General features: G+C 34.6%; 1 protein-coding gene across 3 annotated transcripts; it reads left to right on the forward strand.

Annotated features, from left to right (window-relative positions):
- Positions 1-2416: 2416 nt before the first annotated feature.
- Positions 2417-8148, forward strand: LOC136206640 (uncharacterized). 3 transcript variants are annotated; one of them, XM_065997785.1, is made up of 9 exons: positions 2417-2731; positions 2841-2949; positions 3570-3685; positions 5214-5333; positions 5437-5526; positions 5631-5779; positions 6590-6839; positions 6949-7097; positions 8000-8148. In XM_065997785.1, exons 1-9 carry the CDS (start codon positions 2501-2503, stop codon positions 8058-8060), a joined length of 1275 nt encoding a protein of 424 aa, XP_065853857.1. In that variant the 5' UTR covers positions 2417-2500; the 3' UTR covers positions 8061-8148. The 3 variants fall into 3 exon arrangements, with proteins under 3 accessions (XP_065853857.1, XP_065853858.1, XP_065853859.1); XM_065997787.1 differs by having other exon boundaries at positions 2592-2731; positions 3563-3685; XM_065997786.1 differs by lacking the exon at positions 8000-8148 and having other exon boundaries at positions 6949-7249.
- Positions 8149-17563: the final 9415 nt, after the last annotated feature.

The raw sequence follows: 17563 nt of genomic DNA on the forward strand, positions 1-17563 counted from the left end.
ACATCAGCTACACCTGACTTATTTGCTGCACATGAACGAATCACTTCAACCGAACAAATAACACCTACAACGACACCTCCTATAGTACACAATGATGTGTCCACTTCATCCACCACTCCCTCCTATATGGTTGGTACACTATCTTTTCCCACATCTACAGTCTCCAGTTTGTCAGCACAACATGCAACTCTGCGAGTCCATACTGCATTCTAGAGATTGTTTTTAGGCTCTCCTTGCCACTCATCCTAGTGGCACTTTTGATCTCACATGCTTTAGTAAGGCCAATAAGCTCCTAGAATGGCGTAAGCAATGAATTTTGTCATTTGACCAAACTCATTAGAATTCATTCATGCAAAAAGAAGTTGCTTTATAGAGATGTGTCGTCATTGATGTCTTGATAGGAGCATTGCTACATTTAAAAAAACTGGTCTTATAGAGTTCTGATCCAAAGGAACCGACTTCTAATTTATAGACACAAAGTAGAAACCAGTCTCAGTGGGACCGACTTATATTTTAATTAAAATAAATAAATAAATAATATATAGGATTGATTTTTATTTTAGTCTGGTAACCGTGCAAATTAGAAATTGATCCTTTAGGATCGGATTCGTTCTAGTTAGGAGGACATAGTACTTAATTATCCATGTATAGGGGCGCTCCATTTGGAGGGGCAAAATCCTATTTTTTGCACTTTGTCCAAAAACAACGGAATTGGGCTCAGATATGCTAGGGGTGCACGTGGTCGGTTAACCAGTCCATTAATGGTAATTCGATCGGTTAACCATTTTATCGGGTTTTTTAAAAACAATAACCATATACTATTCCACTAAATTCGGTTAACCACTAATCGATTAACCAATTATTTCGGTTTCTAACCACTAGTAAATAAAAATAAAAATAATAAAAAACTTCTAATTTTTATTGTGAGTGGAACGACGGGTCAATAGCGAGTTGAAGAGACTAACGACAAGGAGGAAGATGTGCTTGCATTATCTACGTGTGGACTATGGATTGGACACTACATTTTTCCCTTACAACGACTCTTTAAGGCATCAAATTACGATGTTTTTTGGACTTGAATTCTTATCATCTGTGCTTTACCAACTAAGCTCTATCCATGTATATTAATTTCACTAATTATCTACTTTGTGACAAATTTGATAGTACGACGACATTTAGGATGAAATATTCCATCGTTGAGTCTTAGTCACCGGAAATAAGTAGTATTTCTTATTAAAAAAATTCTATTGATCCTGTATTTATTTTAAGTGGGCTAATGTATAATTATATGTATTATATATGTTATTGAATTCGGTCGGTTTCGGTTAACCACGGTTTTTAGAATATGAAAATCGTAACCGTAACCATTAATTACTATTTTTAAAATTAAAAACCGTACATTAGTCCATCGATTTCGGTTAACCTTATTTTCGATTTGGGTTTTTCGGTTTTACCGATTTTTGTGGTCACCCCTAATAGGGGTGCACGTGGTCGGTTGTCCATTAAGGTTAATTCGGTCAGTTAACCATTTTTTCGGTTTTTGAAATATACTAACCATACACTAGTCCATTAAATTCGGTTAACCACTAAACGGTTAACCAATTATTCGGTCGGTTAACCTTTTATTTCGGTTTTTAACCATTAATAAATAAACAATTATTGGAACTCATACATAAATAATCAATGGACAAAATCAACAATTATTGGAATTCATACTATTATGTATTCAAACAATAAAAGAATTTCATTACATTATATGTACTTTATTGTACAATAGAAATTTGAAATCTTACAGTAGTAAATGAATTAATATAATTATTATATATCAGCTCTCTTTGTTTTTTATGTGATTTTTCAAGTACAAAATAGTTGTTCAAGTATATTAATTTTTGACAAATTGGTACTATGAGTTGATTCTTAGTAATCGAAAATAATGTACGACATTAAATTACTGTGTTTGTTTTTTAAACTAAAATTATTATCCAACGTGCTTTACCAACGAAGCCCTTTTCAGGTATATTAATTTCATTAATTATCTAATTTTTGATAAATTGGTACTGTGAGTTGAGTCTTAGTCACCGAAAATAATTAGTGTTTTTTATTAAATGTTTGTTATTGACCCTGTATTTATTTTAAGTGGGATAATATGTAATTATATATATGAATATAAATAAATAAATTTTTATATTTTTTATATTTAATTAATATTCGGTCGGTTTCGGTTAACCGCGGTTTTTTAAATACAAAAACCGTAACCGTAACCATTAACTACTATTTTTAAAATTAAAAACCGTACACTAGTCCATTGGTTTCGGTTAACCTCATTTTCGATTCGGTTTCGGTTTGGTTTTTCGGTTTTGCGGATTTTTGTGTGCACCCCTAACCCCTAAGATATGCTAGTTATGAGTCATGACCATTGACTGCTGTGCGCACTGAACCCAGCACAGTTGAAGAGGGGAGACGGCAACAAACATAGCTAGGTTTCGGTGTCCAATATCAAATGGCAGGCTCTAGCGGCGGCACCGCTTCGTCCAGTCCGTTACCAGCACCTCCTGCACCTAAGATTCTATTGGCAAAACCTGGACTAGTAACCACTGGACCGGCTGTAGGTAAATTCGGACGCGCAGGTTCTGAAGATGAAACTGTGCCGCACCGGTCCCGTATGCCTGCAATTGGCTCTCTCAACCTTCTCTCTGATTCGTGGGAGTTCCACATTGATCGCTTTCTTCCTGTAATACTCAGTTGCTTTAGTTCAAACTTGTTTGAAATTTTGATTACTTGGAGGAATGTCAAGGGAAGGGCGAGGCTGAAGTTTGACCAAATTTTGTGATTTTGTGCAGTTTCTGACTGAGAATACCGATTTCACGGTGGTTGGGGTGATTGGGCCACCTGGCGTCGGAAAGTCCACCATCATGAATGAGCTTTATGGTTTTGATAGTAGTTCGCCAGGTGAGTCCTTATATTATGTTTCTGTTTTTAATATCAACTTAGGATGGCTATAAGCCAGCTATTTTTCGTTACCATTTAGATATGGAGATGTTTACTTGTGCCTTTTTTTTTTCTTTTTGTTTCAAATTCGTACACTTAAATTAATGTTTTACTTCAACCAAGTATCATTTTTCTACAGGAATTTGACCATAATCTTTTGTGATCATATTTCTTTCTCAACGTGGGTTTTTCCCCACCTTGCTGCCATTTCGTATGCTTCACCAGACTAATATTGAATGTGCTTCAATTAGAAAGAACTATATTTATCAAGCTCCAATTTTTTTTTGTAGCAGGTTTAATTAATAGCCATTTCATGTAATTTATGTGAAAATCCAGCTATGTTGCTTATATAGAAGGATTGGATCCATTTCAAGTGGTTTCAACGAGAAGCACTAATCATTTGTGTGATGGCATTTTTGAAAAGAAGGATGAAGTAATGTGTTCCTCGTGTATTTGTAGTGATACCAAAAATATTATTTTGAGTGCAATAATCTGCGTACCTGCTGCTCATGGTCCATTTTGCTCATGATTTGCTGCTATAGGGCTATTTCCAAAGATAACAATACTCTGTTAGGATGCAGGAATGCTACCACCATTTACTATACAATCGGAAGATAACAAAGCAATGGCAAGGCATTGCAGTGTGGGCATTGAACCAAGAATATCTGCTGAGCGGCTTATACTTCTTGACACACAGGTTTTTGCTATCACTTTCTCTTTGTTATAAATACAGTTGTATGTATTTAACTAGGTGTATTAATACTAACTTGATTAGCAAGTTGGTCTCTTTGCTTGGTCACCAAGCTTATGTGTATATAAATAGGTTATCATTCTCTTCGCAAATCAAGATGAATAAGATATAATTCATTCTTCCATTTCTATAATTTACATGTTATCAGAGCCAGTTTGACCAAGTGGTCTAGGGTTTGATTCCTGGCAGCCCCATTTGTTGATTTAATTGCAGGACATGGTAATATGGGTCTTGGTGTGCACGCTTCAAGCCCAGTGGGAATTCACGTGTGGGGGTGTGTCAGATATTAATATGAAGTGGACCTTTAACTATCAGCTTGAGCTTTTAGTTGAATCGGTTCCATGGCGTGGTATCATAGCCAAGCCCACACAAATAGCGGATAACAAACATTTGTTCCCGTTGAGCTTGCATTACTTTGATATCAGTGCTCAAAGGTAGTAATCCATTCAACTTTATATAATAATCCTGAGCAGATTGATCTTGGCGATCAGTGGTATAGACCAACTTCTAAGTATCATATAAGCGTGAGATATTACCCTTGCCAGCATATAGAGATTGCAAGTAGTCCTGAAGCTGTTTGACATACTCACAACGACGAACCATACCAACAATCGTAGTATCAATAGAGTTTTTTTATTGCGATAAATAGAGAAGTATCATCTGCCATCCAATCCTCATCATTTGTCTTCGGATCATCAGTTAAGTGATGAATCTTCCTGATACTACGCATATAAATTTTAATGGTTTTGGACCAATTGAGATAATTAGACCCAGTCATTTTATGATCGGCGATCTTAGGAGATACCGTCAGAGTGCCACTAACCACAGATCTGCTAGTTTCACTTTTCTTTACGTCAGACATTTGCAGGCAATAACCACAAACCCAGCAAGCAAGAGATAATCCAATATAATGATGTGCAACAAACACAAAACAGATTCCAAAAAACACTAGCAAAACGGTAACAGATAGAACAAACGGAACCCTTAAAAAAATAGACTGACCTCCACCATAAAAAGTTACCGGAAGCAGAAACGAACTGGACAGGCAGGCCGTAGACGCCGGGAATGTCAACCGGAGACTGAACGTTGGCCGGAGATGGCCAAACGCGCCCACACGCGCCGGCACATGGAGGAGATGGCAGCGGACGTTGGTGGCTCGCGAGACTCACGCACTGGTCGGACGAGTCACCGGATTTTGACAGAACGCCGATCAGAGGGTGGGTAGTCTGCTGGACCAGGAGGTGAGAATAGAAGGACGTCGGAAATGGGTGGGTAGAGTAATGGGTAAACCCCAAGATCCCAGAAACACGTTTGCACACTTGGCAGACGAAAATAAAAAGAAATCTGCACACTAGGACAACTCTGATACCATGTCATGGAACTAATTCAACTAAAAGCTCAATTAGATAGTTAAAGGTCCACTTCAAATGAGATGGTGTACTCTATTTTAATGTGAAGAGTTTATTTTGTGCAGTCTGTTTTTAGCCCATCTATCTTAGCTGAGATGATGAGACCTGATGGTTCTTCCACCATTTCAGTTTTAAGTGGTGAAAATCTATCTGCAGAATTGGCTCATGAACTTATGGCTATTCAGGTAACTGAAGAGAAACTGCATGAATAGCTCTGCACTCTTTACATGATAATCTTGAATGTCTAATGAATTTTAATGTCTCGGATGCTGTAAGGAGCTCCTTTAGCTTGGTGTTCTTCTAGCATCTATTTGTCACATTCTGCTGGTGGTATCAGATGGAATTCATGATGATAGTATGTGGCAGTTATTATTGACGGTACAACTCCTCCTCGGCGTTTATTTTCTTCATTGCAATATTTTTATTTTGCACCATGGTGTCATCCTTGGATATCTTACCTTGCATTTAATTTAAATTTGCAGGTTGACCTGTTGAAACATGGCATACCTGATCCATCTTTAGTAACATCCTCACATGTACAGAGCTCTAATTTGGGGCTTCAAAGAGAAAACAAGGATAAAGCTGTTGAGGGTGAAGAATACATGGCTGCTCCAGTCCTTGTTCATACAAAGTAAGTAATCTTCTTGTGTTGTGGTAGAGGATTACGGTGCAACAAGGACACCAGTCCCCAGTCTATATGAAGCCTTCAAATGAGATGTAGGCCGAACTTAGCAAAATAAGCAATTGCATTTACATCAGTTTTTTGCTCCTTCATATAGGGTGCATCTGTGGTCACTGTATTTATTTTGAAGAGATGTTCAATAGCAAATATTGTTGCATCAGTTTATTATCATTATTTTTTTTTTTAAGTTTATTTTAACAAACCTAAATTCTGTATGTCATGGGACAACTTGATAAAAGTCAAAATTGAATGTGCTTACCATTTCTTCCTCCTAGGCTTGCAAGGTAAATGCCATCTTTCTCTCTTTTAATGGTTAGAAGGCCCCATTTATTTCTATTTTGTTGATGTACTAGAAAAATATCATTACAATCACAATAACATATGGAAAATTTTGCAACCTTATATGAATTTATTCTCATTTAAGTCATAACTGAAAACAAATGGCACTTGTGTTCAATGTAATTTTTGGGCATTGGGGTCAATGATGACGATTAAGTTTTATTTGTTAGCATAATATTAGCTAGCTGCTTGTTGGTAATAATATATCCTCATCCTGTAATAGATATGTTACAGAGCTTAAAATTTTGTAAGTTAGTTTCAATTGTTTCTAGTCATAGATCATAATTGATTTCTATTGCGATGGATCATTTTCAGTCACAGTCTGTCTGATTTTGGTTTTTAAAAAAGTTATTATTTTTATTTCTTTCATTCCTATTGGTTGGTCAGTGTTCAGAAGATCTTACAGCCGTTTGTTTGTAGATTGCAAGATGAACAATGTAGTCCATGTAACTTGGTCCACCTGAGAAAGACAGTTGCACAGTATTTCAGTTTCTCTTCGTTCATGGTAGAGAAACATGAAAACGCTGGAAAAGAGAATCTTGTTGCTTCTACAACTTGTACCCGGAGCAATGATCTGAATTTATTTTTGATTCCATCGAAGAACAAAGATGACTTGCCAAGAGCTCAGTATGAAAGTTACTTCTCTGGACTTATGAAACTGCGAGATAAGGTCTTTCTCTTTTGTGCGATTTGCATTATATTGGACTGAGATATTAGATTGAAAACCTCTTTTTCATTCTCAAGTAGTTGAAAACTGTTAAAGTTTGTTGTTTCTTCAGGTTTTATCCATGAATTGCCCTTCCTTTGGGAGAAGTGTTTCAGAACGTGAGTGGCTGAAAAATTCTGCGAAGATATGGGAACTAGTAAAGAGCTCTTCTTCCATTGCTGAGTACAGCCGAACACTTAAAAATTCAGGCATGTTTAGGAAGTAAGTAGCACGCCCAATGTATTATGTATTCTTTTGAAGATGGAAGTTTATGTCATAACTTTACATGCTCACTACAAAATTTGAAACACAGTTCTACTAGGTCGAGATACTCATTGAAGTTTGCCCATAGTTTCATAAAATTTGTTAAACTTCATTTTGTGCCAATAATTTAAGTATGCTTAACTGTACTGAAATTTTTCTAAAAACAATATTTGAAATGCTAATTGGTTGATTTAATAACTATAATCAAGGGAAATTTACATAGAAATTCGTTTTTTTAAATTATCTACAACTATGTCAAGTCGTAATTTGAATTATATCAAACTAAATAAATTATTATTTTTAATATATTTTAAGGACAAAGGTTTATGAATTATGAGTTTAGGATGTATTTTTTATGGTTTAGGATTTATGAATTTAGAGACTATAATTTTTAAATTAGGGTATAATACCATATTTTATTTGTGATATATAGAAAAGAGTTAGAATTAATTTTGGTAGTATGATTTAGTTGTAATTTTAATTATTTCCAATTATTTTGGCAGTATGATTTAGTATAATTTTTTCGTTATAAATTTAAAATTTATACTATAAAGACTAAAATTTAATTATTTCCAACTACTGTCACTCAAATAATCAACTTATGCTATATGATCCTTGAGAAACATTATTCAGCAACAATTTTTAAGTAAAATTAAGAGAAAAGTACATGATCCTTGAGAAACATTATTCAGCGACAATTTTTAAGTAAAATTAAGAGAAAAGTAAAAAAAACAATGTGTATGATCCATTCGAAAAAATAGTCGCGTGATATAAAAGTTGCAAATAATGGTATGAGGTTTGTGAAATTTGTAAGGATGGTTTGTAATGAGTTTTGAGTTTTGTTTTCTTGTTATGTGTAGGAAAGAGACGAAGCCACATCCAATTCCACTCGATAAATCGTACTATAATGATACTTGTTAATGCGGTTTTTTTTTAAGGATATATAGAGATGGTGTAATAAGGAGTTTATTGTGTGATATAACAAAACCACGTAGTTTTGATGATAATTGAAAAGGGTAAGGTGACAAATTTGTAAATAAAAGAAAATAGATGATACAAAATTGTTTTATTTCTTTTCTTTAAAATACATTTTTCTGACCTTTCTAACCTCGTTTTTCGAAAAATTTTATACTATTAGACTCGTCTAAATTAGACGGTCATTTTGAGATCCCTGAAGAAGCTCAGGTAAAAAAAATTCCAGTGAATGGAATCCGGGTGAGCGTTTTTGGCGAGAAAAAAGTATCCAGAAAATTCTCAAAAAGTTCCAGAAAATATAAAACATTATTCTGAAAAACTTTAATTCTTGGGTCGAAGCGGGATTTCTTACGGTTTAGTCCCAATAAAACGTTTTCCTTAATTTTATCAATTTTACATGCTTCAATAATTTGTTGGGTCAAAACCGTAAGGAATATCGCTTTGAGCCAAGAATTAAAGTTTCTTAAAATGATGTTTACATATTTTGAAATTTTTTGATAATTTTCTGAGCACATTTTTAGTCATACCTTTCAACACTATGTGTTGGAAAAACGAGCACATACTGCTAGACGTCAGCATGTTATTCTAAATCAGTGTACAAATTGGTCTAATTAGTGTACTAATTGTTTCAAATCAGTATATCAATTGTTCCAACAAAATAATTATATTGTTCCAACAGAATTCTTAAATTATTCCAACAGAATATTTACGTTGTTCCGACAGTGTACGAAATTGTTCCAAATTAGTGTACTATTTGTTCCAAGATAATACTTATATTGTTCCAACAGAATAAATCAGCGTACCAATTCTTCCAACAAAATAGTTATATTATTCCAGCAAAATACTTATATTGTTCCAACATAATAAATCAGTTTACCAATTATTCCAAATCAATTTTATTATCTATCGTCTTCAATTTTATTTTTGTTTTTTCGTATTTAATATAGTATCTTCAAATTTATATTAGTTATATCATTTAGAAAATAATTCTAATTCTTATATTCTTCCAACAAAATAAATTTGTATACCAATTGTTTCAAATTAGTGTATAATTTTTCCAACAGAATAGTTTTATTGTTCCAACAGAATACTTATATTGTTCCAACAGAATTGTTATATTGTTCCAACAAAATATTCCAACACAGAGTGCTGAAATGTATGACCAAATCGTGCCCATAAAATTATCGAAAAAATTCTAAAATATGTAAAACATCATTTTAAGAAACTTTAATTCTTGGCTCAAAATTAGATTCCTTACAGTTTTGACCTAATAAATTGTTGAAGCATGTAAAATGGATAAAATTATGGAAAATTTTTATTGAGACTAAACCGTAAGAGATCCTGCTTCGACCCAAGAATTAAAGTTTCTCAGAATAATGTTTTAAATTTTTTAAAAGTTTTATAAAATTTCTGGGCACTTTTTTTTTCTTACCCTCAAAACACCCACTTAATCGTTGAATTCCGTTCACCAGAATTTTTCTCAGAATTTATTATCTATCATCTTCAATTTTATTTTTATTTTTTAGAATTTAATATAGTATCTTAAAATTTATATTAGTTATATTATTTAGAAAATAATTTTAATTCTTAAAATTTATTGAAATAAAAAATTACCCTTAAAAATCAATAAATCATTTTCCTTAATTTTATCCATTTTACATATTTCAATAATTTATTGAGACTAAACCGTAAGGAATCTCACTTCGACCTAAGAATTAAAGTTTCTCATAATAATGTTTTACATTTTATAGAATTGTCTAAGAATTTTCTGGGCACTTTTGTTTTCTCGCCGGAAAACGCTCACCTAATCGCCGGATTCCGTTGATTTGGGACTGAACCGTAAGGAATCTCAGTTTGAGTCAATAATTAAAGTTTCTCCAAATGATGTTTTACATTTTATAGAATTTGTTGAAAATTTTCTGGACATTTTTTCTCTCACAGAAAAACAGATCGTCGGGTTCCGTTCACCGGAATTTTTTTATCTGAGCTTCTAGGATCTTAAAATGACTGTCTAATTAAGATGAGTCCAACGGTATAAAAAATTTTGAAAAACGATGTTAGAAAAGTTGAGAAAATGCATTTTAAATAAAAAAAATAAAACAATTTTCTGTTTCTTTTTATTTACAAATTTGTCACATTCCCCTACTTAATTACAAAATTGGTTCTTGTCATACCATAAAAAATCTGTCACACACTGGATCTCTTATATATATATATATATATATATAATCTTGTTCATTGATTTAAAGGTTAATTATAAATAACTACCATGTGGTTTCGCCGATTTGCAGACCGGTACCTGTGAGTTTTTTTTTTGCAAACACAACCCTATGGTTGCAAAATTTTACATGTTTTTTTACTTTGCCAAATTTGGTTGATAACGACCTCAAAATGAAAATTTTCAAGAATTAACGTTGTTTGATATCATATTTACTATTGAACCGTATTCTTAATTTTTCAAGATCATCATTTTTTGAGTTTTCTCTCTCTAAACATTATCTTTTTCTCTCATAAAAAAACAAAACTTAAATGATCTCAAACCTAAAAAATTGAAGAATTAAATTTGCTTAAAATATCATTTAACTCTTGAAATTTTTCATTTCGAAATCGTTATCGATCAAATTCTGACAAAGTTAACTCAAATGCAAAATTTTGCAAACCACAGGGTTCCATTGTAAAAAACAACAACAGGTAAAAGCCTGCAAATCAGTCAAACCACATGGTAGTTATTTGTAATTAACCCTTGATTTAATTCAATTCAATTTCAATATATCATGTATATGTGGAAATAAAATATGAATTTTAAATAAAAGTATTAACTATATTATGAAATGGTTCAAAGGACGTTTTTAGGCCGATTTGAATCGTCATATTTAAACCTAAGATAACATCTTGGATTAGTTCGTTTTTTAATTAGGACCCGTACATATAAAATACGCACAATATTATTTATTTTACTAAAATTCGCTTTTCAATTCGCATATATAACATACGTGTGAATGTAAAAAAAAAAGAATTTTAATAGAAGGTTATTTCAAAACCGCTTTCCTGAATGGACACCTCTAGGAGGATGTCTACATGAATCATTCAAAGGGTTTTGTCGGTCTAGAGTACCCTAATCAGGTTTGCAAGCTTTAAAGGTCCATCTACGGACTGAAGCAATAAAAGAATTTGGCTTCATTAAGGATGAAGACGAGCCTTGTGTGTACAAGAAGGCTAGTGGGAGCGTTGTAGTGTTCCTAATTCTCTACATTGACAACATCTTGCTCATTGGAAACGACATTCCTACCCTCACAAAAGTAAATGAGTGGTTAGGGAAATGTTTCACAATGAATGACTTAGGCGAGGTCGAGACGATATTAGGTACTAAGATCTACATGGATAGATCCAAATGGCTTTTGGGCCTATGTCGAGAGGGGTACATATATAAAATACTGGCTAGGTTTAACATGACCAAGGCAAAGAAATGGCTCATGCCCATGCGCCAATGTGTTGTCTTGAAAAATGAGATGGGACCCTCTACTAAAGAGAAAAGGGAACGCATAAATAGAACTTTGTATGCTTCTGCTATCGGATCTATCATGTATGACATGCTTTCTATCAGGCTGAATGTTGCATATGCACTGAGCATGACGAGTCGGTTACAAAAGGACCTTGGAGAGGCCCATTGGAATGTTGTCAAAGGAATCCTGAAGTACCTTAAGAGGGCTAAGGATAATTTCTTGGTGTATGGAGGTGAGGAAGAGCTTGTTTTCGGTGCTTGTTGTGATGCAAGCTTATAATCTGATGACAATACATTGAAATCCCAGATGAGATGTGTTTATGTTTAATGGAGGTGTTATCAGCTAGAGAAGCTCAAAGCAAAGCAACATTACAAATTCTACAGTAGAGGCCGATTATATCATCACATCACATGCTATGAAGGAGGTTGATTGGATTAGGAAATTTGTGACTAACCTATGAGTTATTCCATTAATCCTAGATCCAGTTGACACATTTTGTGACAATATAGGGGCAATTGCACAAGCAAAAAAGCCTCGGTCAATAAGAGGAACAAACACATACTCAAAAAGTGTCACTTTATTCAAGAGATCATTAAGAGAGGAGATGTCAAACTCATATGGGTTGCATCGAAAGAGAATATCATGGATCCACTTACAAAGCAATTACCTCAGCGACGACATGAGGGACACATTAGATCCATGGGACTTAGTTATGCCTGATTGGGTCTATGGGAAGTGGGAGATTCTTAGTGTATGCCCAACCCTAAGACATTATACTTTGACGTTATTAATAATAAAGACATTAATCTTTCAGTTTATTTATCTTGTGCTAAATTATCTGATAGAGTATCCAAAATATAGTGATCTGTGCATGTTTAGAGGGTTGATGACCCAAATAAGTGAAACCATGAAGCAATAAGATAATATGCTAAGACGTCCTTAGTCTATTGATTGTCGTGGGAACAAGACCTAACAATTATCGTGTTTGTGTCATGTCATTTTGGATTCGTGTCAAAAAGAGTAAAACCCAACCCAACCCAAAAACTTTCGTGTCACAATCGTGTTAACCTGTTCGAGTTAGTGTCGATTTCTTATCGTGTTTTTGGATTACATGTAATTTTGTTATACATATATATTAATGATAACTTGTAAAAATATAAGAAGATATGGTACTATTTTTAAATATTTTATGTCATTTATAGATTAATATGTTAACACTAACCATTAAAAAGTCCGTTAATATCATGTTAAAGCGTCATGTAATGTGTTTATAACAATTTAGGAGGTTGGAATCAATATTTGCAAGTAATAATTATGATTTTATTATCTTTATTAATAAAGTGACATACAAAAATACGAGAGAATATAATAATAATTTTCAATATTCGTGTCATTTCATGTCATTTTCGGGTTCACATGTCAATCCTAACCCAACCAAAAAATTTACGTGTCGGTTTCGTGTCAACCCAAAAATGACACATTACCTACTAAGCTAAACCCAAACACTAAAATTATGTGTCGATTTCGTGCCGTGTAATCGTGTCGTGTGTACTTTTGGCACTTCTAGTGGGAACAATATTCAACTATAGACTAGTATGTGCTCAGTTTGTGATGGTGTTTCTCTAGTCACGGACATTGGATGTCAAACTAGAGGAGCATGAACTTATAAAATAATAAGGTATAGATAGATCCACTAAATGAGAGCTCCACACAGATGATGCGCCCCGAGCTGACGCTCAAAGGCTCACTAAGGGATAAGTGCACCCCGTCATTATCAAGTATTAATCTGGACAAGTCCAAGTATTGAATCCATAGGATTTATACTGAAAGTACCAAACTACTAGGCTTCAGATGTTATCTAGGCGGTGGAAAAGTTGATTTTGGGTTTTGTTCTAAGTTATTCTACTCCTAGGTTGATCAAAGCAAATCATATACTCATAGAATGTTATGGGATGATACGATAACACAAACTCAATATGATGAACAATCTAATTAGTACCTTAATCTGAATTTGCACAAACTTAAAGAAATTAAATCGACTTATCCTTCTAGGGTCCCTAACACACAATTCTTTTGTTACATGTCGTAACTAGCTCTAAGGTTCAGAAATTTGGGTTCTTTTACTATGGATGTTGTCAATCTCTATAAGCTTCGGTATAGACAACTGAATTTAGACTCGCAATATGAACCAAGTATATATTTGGATTTTTGAATGATTTAATTCAATTTCAGCAGAAGCATAAACAGATAGGTAAAAACAGAATTGAAATCAATATTGAAATCATATTAAAGATGGAAATCAATATGTCATAGATACAACCAACTCAGAATTCATATGAAGGATCTCAAAGCTAACATATACTAAGAGGGTAGAAATCCCTTTTTGGAACCCGTCGACTCAAGCAATCGTCTTTCTGAGATTGGAGGATGAACTTGAAAATCCTTGATCGGAGATGGAAGAAACTTCCTGGAGCTTTAATGGCAGATGAAGGATTGTAGGATGAATTCTCAAGGGTTACAGAGCTTGATGCTTTACAAATTAAAATACAGCCTATTTATAGGCCAAAATAGACCCTAAATGCCTAAGTTAATGTTACAATTCAAAATAGGAAGATACATGTTGAAATCCCATTAAGGGGTTAGAATCAGTCGTTAATGACTGGTTCGTAGGTCCAGCTCGCCGAGCTGGACCTAATTGGACTGGCGAAGGCCAATCCTGGGTGCCAGCTCATCGAGCTGGACCCCAAGAAGGCCTAGCCAGCCCAATGATGGGCCAGCTTGCTAAGCTGGCTTGTCGAGCTGGCCCCTAGGGGTCCCAAAACGTGAATTTTCCTCTTTTAAATATTGGACGATCTTGCCCTTTTCGCATTTGACCTACAATATCACACTAAAAACTCTAAAAACATTAGTACCAAGGCTAAATTGATTCACCAAACTTAGGCTTTAAGTACCGAATTAATTTGTAATGATATTTGGTGAAACAATTAGCCCAAAAGATTAAAGGAAAATTTAGATGAGTGCTTAACTTGGCATTATTTTATTCAAAATGACATAAAAACTACATAAAAGTGATAAAAGTGCTAAAAGCGAACTAATAACTAAATAATTGATAAAAGTTAAATAAAGCATGGGGAATTGATATTAATTTATTGGAATTAGCATAAAAAGACCCCCAAAACCGTACTAAAAGATATGAGTTTTCACCCCTATCAAACCTCTTCACACTTAAAACTTTACTTGTCCCCAAGTAAACTAAGAATCAAACCCGTAAGTGACTAGTCGAACTAACAAAACCTCCCAGTTTTGACTGAGTGTCTGATACAACACAAGCAGCTATAATTGCATACATTCAGAGAGATAAATAGAGACACAATGTCAAAAAGATGCAGTTCAATTAACATAGGTCATACTTTTAAAAAATTGATACATGTTAGTGAAACGAGCTTAAGGGATAGCAAAAAAAACACCTCATCGATGGTTGTTCACTCAATTTAGGTGGCTCAAGTGTTTAACTCTGACCTTTTATTCTTGCTTAAAGTTATGGTGAGTTTGCATGTTCATCCGAGTACCAATACTTTTCTACTTGAATCTAACAATATCAAAAACAGTCTCAAAGTCGGGTTCTAATGAGGCTAAGGTTAAGAATCAGTTAAGAGGTTAAAAACTGGGCTAAGAATTTAATACTAAAAATAACAAAGATGGCATAAAAGACCTCTTTTCGAGGAGCATTCGAAGGGGTATAATTTTGATCTACATGCTTTTTTGATCGTTTATTATCATCCATACTCCTGTCGCTTTTAGACTCATTCGGTTGATGAGCTGAACTCAGCCTATCTTTCAATAATGGATTCAATTTGTGACTGTCCCACTTAACAAAGTCATGAGCTCTTCGCATTAGGTCAGGAAAAAATTTTAGCCTTTGGGTAGCGAGCTCCTTTGATAAGTCCTTGCTTCGGTAATTGCTTGCCATGGCCTCTACTGCCCTGTTTATATTAAGATGCTTGATTTGAATTGCCACCCTTTGAAATCGTTAAACCCACTCCTTAAGATATTCTCTAGGTTCTTGCATTGGATAGTTGAGGTCCTGTATTGTCTTGCTTTCAGGGATTGAGGTGATAAAATGGTTAGTGAATTCTTTCGACATTTGCTTGAAAGACCGAATTGATCCCGGTAATAAATGATCATAACAGTAGGCTGCCAAATCCCTTAATATGGTTGAAAACAAATGACACATCAAGGCATCAGTTGCCGTTGTGGTTTGTAGAGCTCTCAAGAAATTTTTCATATGCAAAGTTGGATCAGTTATGCCATTGTAGTCCTTGAGCAATGGATACTTGAAACCTTTTGGCATCGGCTGACTCATAATTTCAGTGCTCAATGGTGTATCCATGTCTGTTATTTTTGGCATTATTGACTCCAAGCCTTCATCTTTCATTACATGTCGAAGCTCACTTTTGATGAGGTTGTAAACTTCATCCTTTAATGAAGATTCATTTTCCTTTGGCTTTGGAAGCCTAAGATTGTGGTATTCGAGAGAATCAGTAACTCTCAACTTTTCCTTGTGAGCCTTATAATGATGAATTAAGGACTTGGTGGAATCATGACACGTGCCCTTTTATCATTTCGGGGATCTAGACCCCTCTTGCTTTGGAATATACCTTTTAGGCGAAGATGAGTGATTAAGTCTGTGTTGGGAAGGACACTTAGGTCTCTCCTTGGATATTCCCCTTAAGATTTCAGGTTGGGACTCCTTCGAAATCCCTCATTTCTTGGGACATGTTTGAGAAACATGATGCCCCTTAGAACAAGCAACAGAACTCTTCATGTCTTTATGTCTGGCAGCGTCTCTAGCTTTCTTCAATTCTTGGCACATCATCTCTATTGAGTGGAATATTCTGCTCGAAGGATATTCATTGATTATTGAATAGACCCCATATTGTAGGTCAGTTGTCTTGTTAAACCATCCATGAAAGTGCGTTGTTCCGGCTCTAGAGATCCCAAACAAGCATTAATGCGCTCATCCAAAGATGGTGTAACCATTAAAGATGAAAGTGCATTATTACGGGAATCCACTAAGCCACGATGAGGAGTGGCTGAAGTACTAGGAAGGTTTGCAACCCATTGATTAGATTGAATTCCATGCTGGATTATGGACTGCTTCAAGATTTGATTTGCGGGATTGGCGACTGAACTATGAACTTGAACCATATTTCACGAAGAACCTCCATGTTCAACGCACTAAATGATATCCCACTTCTTGTAAACGTCACTTCCAATGGTACTCCGATGACTTGAGATCACAAAGAATGTCAAAAAAGGGGTTGGAGTTCTGGCGAACCCTCTCCAATGCTAAAGTCAGAAGATATTAGAGATAATATCTAGCTAACAAGGAACGAAGTAATGAATATAGTTAAAGTAAGATACATGAGTTTTAGATGTCTCTGCTATTTATAAGTTAAAATAAAGTGTACATGGACACATGGTAGCAATTGATAGGTCTTCAGACCCTATATTTCCGTGCTACAATATATCTGAGTGTAGGGAGCGTGCTGTTGGAATCCAGTGTGCTTATTGGTCCACGTGTTTCCTTAAGTAGATATAACTCTTCGGATGTGAAGTGGCCGAGGCCACGACTTCGGCCAAGAATAACGCAGATATGAGCTTTAGTGGAATTGAGCCCATTTGATGACTTCGGATCATAATAGGGGCCTGACTGCCAAAAGGCCCAATTAACTTGGTATTGTATCATATATATGTGTGTGTGTGTGTGTGTGTATATATATATATATATATATATGGGAAAATTACAAAACTAGGTCAAATGGGAGGTCCATTTACATATATAACCCATTTACTCAACCTATTACATATATAGACTTTATTTTTGTGACTTTCCCAAAATACCCTAATCTTTCATCTTCCCCTTCCCCTTCCTCTCCTAAAAGC

Source organism: Euphorbia lathyris, chromosome 9 (assembly GCF_963576675.1).
Source record: "Euphorbia lathyris chromosome 9, ddEupLath1.1, whole genome shotgun sequence".
NCBI lineage: Eukaryota > Viridiplantae > Streptophyta > Magnoliopsida > Malpighiales > Euphorbiaceae > Euphorbia > Euphorbia lathyris.

Coding starts and splice junctions, on each gene's coding strand:
- LOC136206640 (XM_065997785.1), top strand. CDS start 2,501: ATGGCAGGCTCTAGCGGCGGCACCGCTTCGTCCAGTCCGTTACCAGCA. Junction 5,527..5,630: donor TGTGGCAGTTATTATTGACG/GTACAACTCCTC, acceptor TTAAATTTGCAG/GTTGACCTGTTGAAACATGG. Junction 5,780..6,589: donor CCAGTCCTTGTTCATACAAA/GTAAGTAATCTT, acceptor GTTTGTTTGTAG/ATTGCAAGATGAACAATGTA.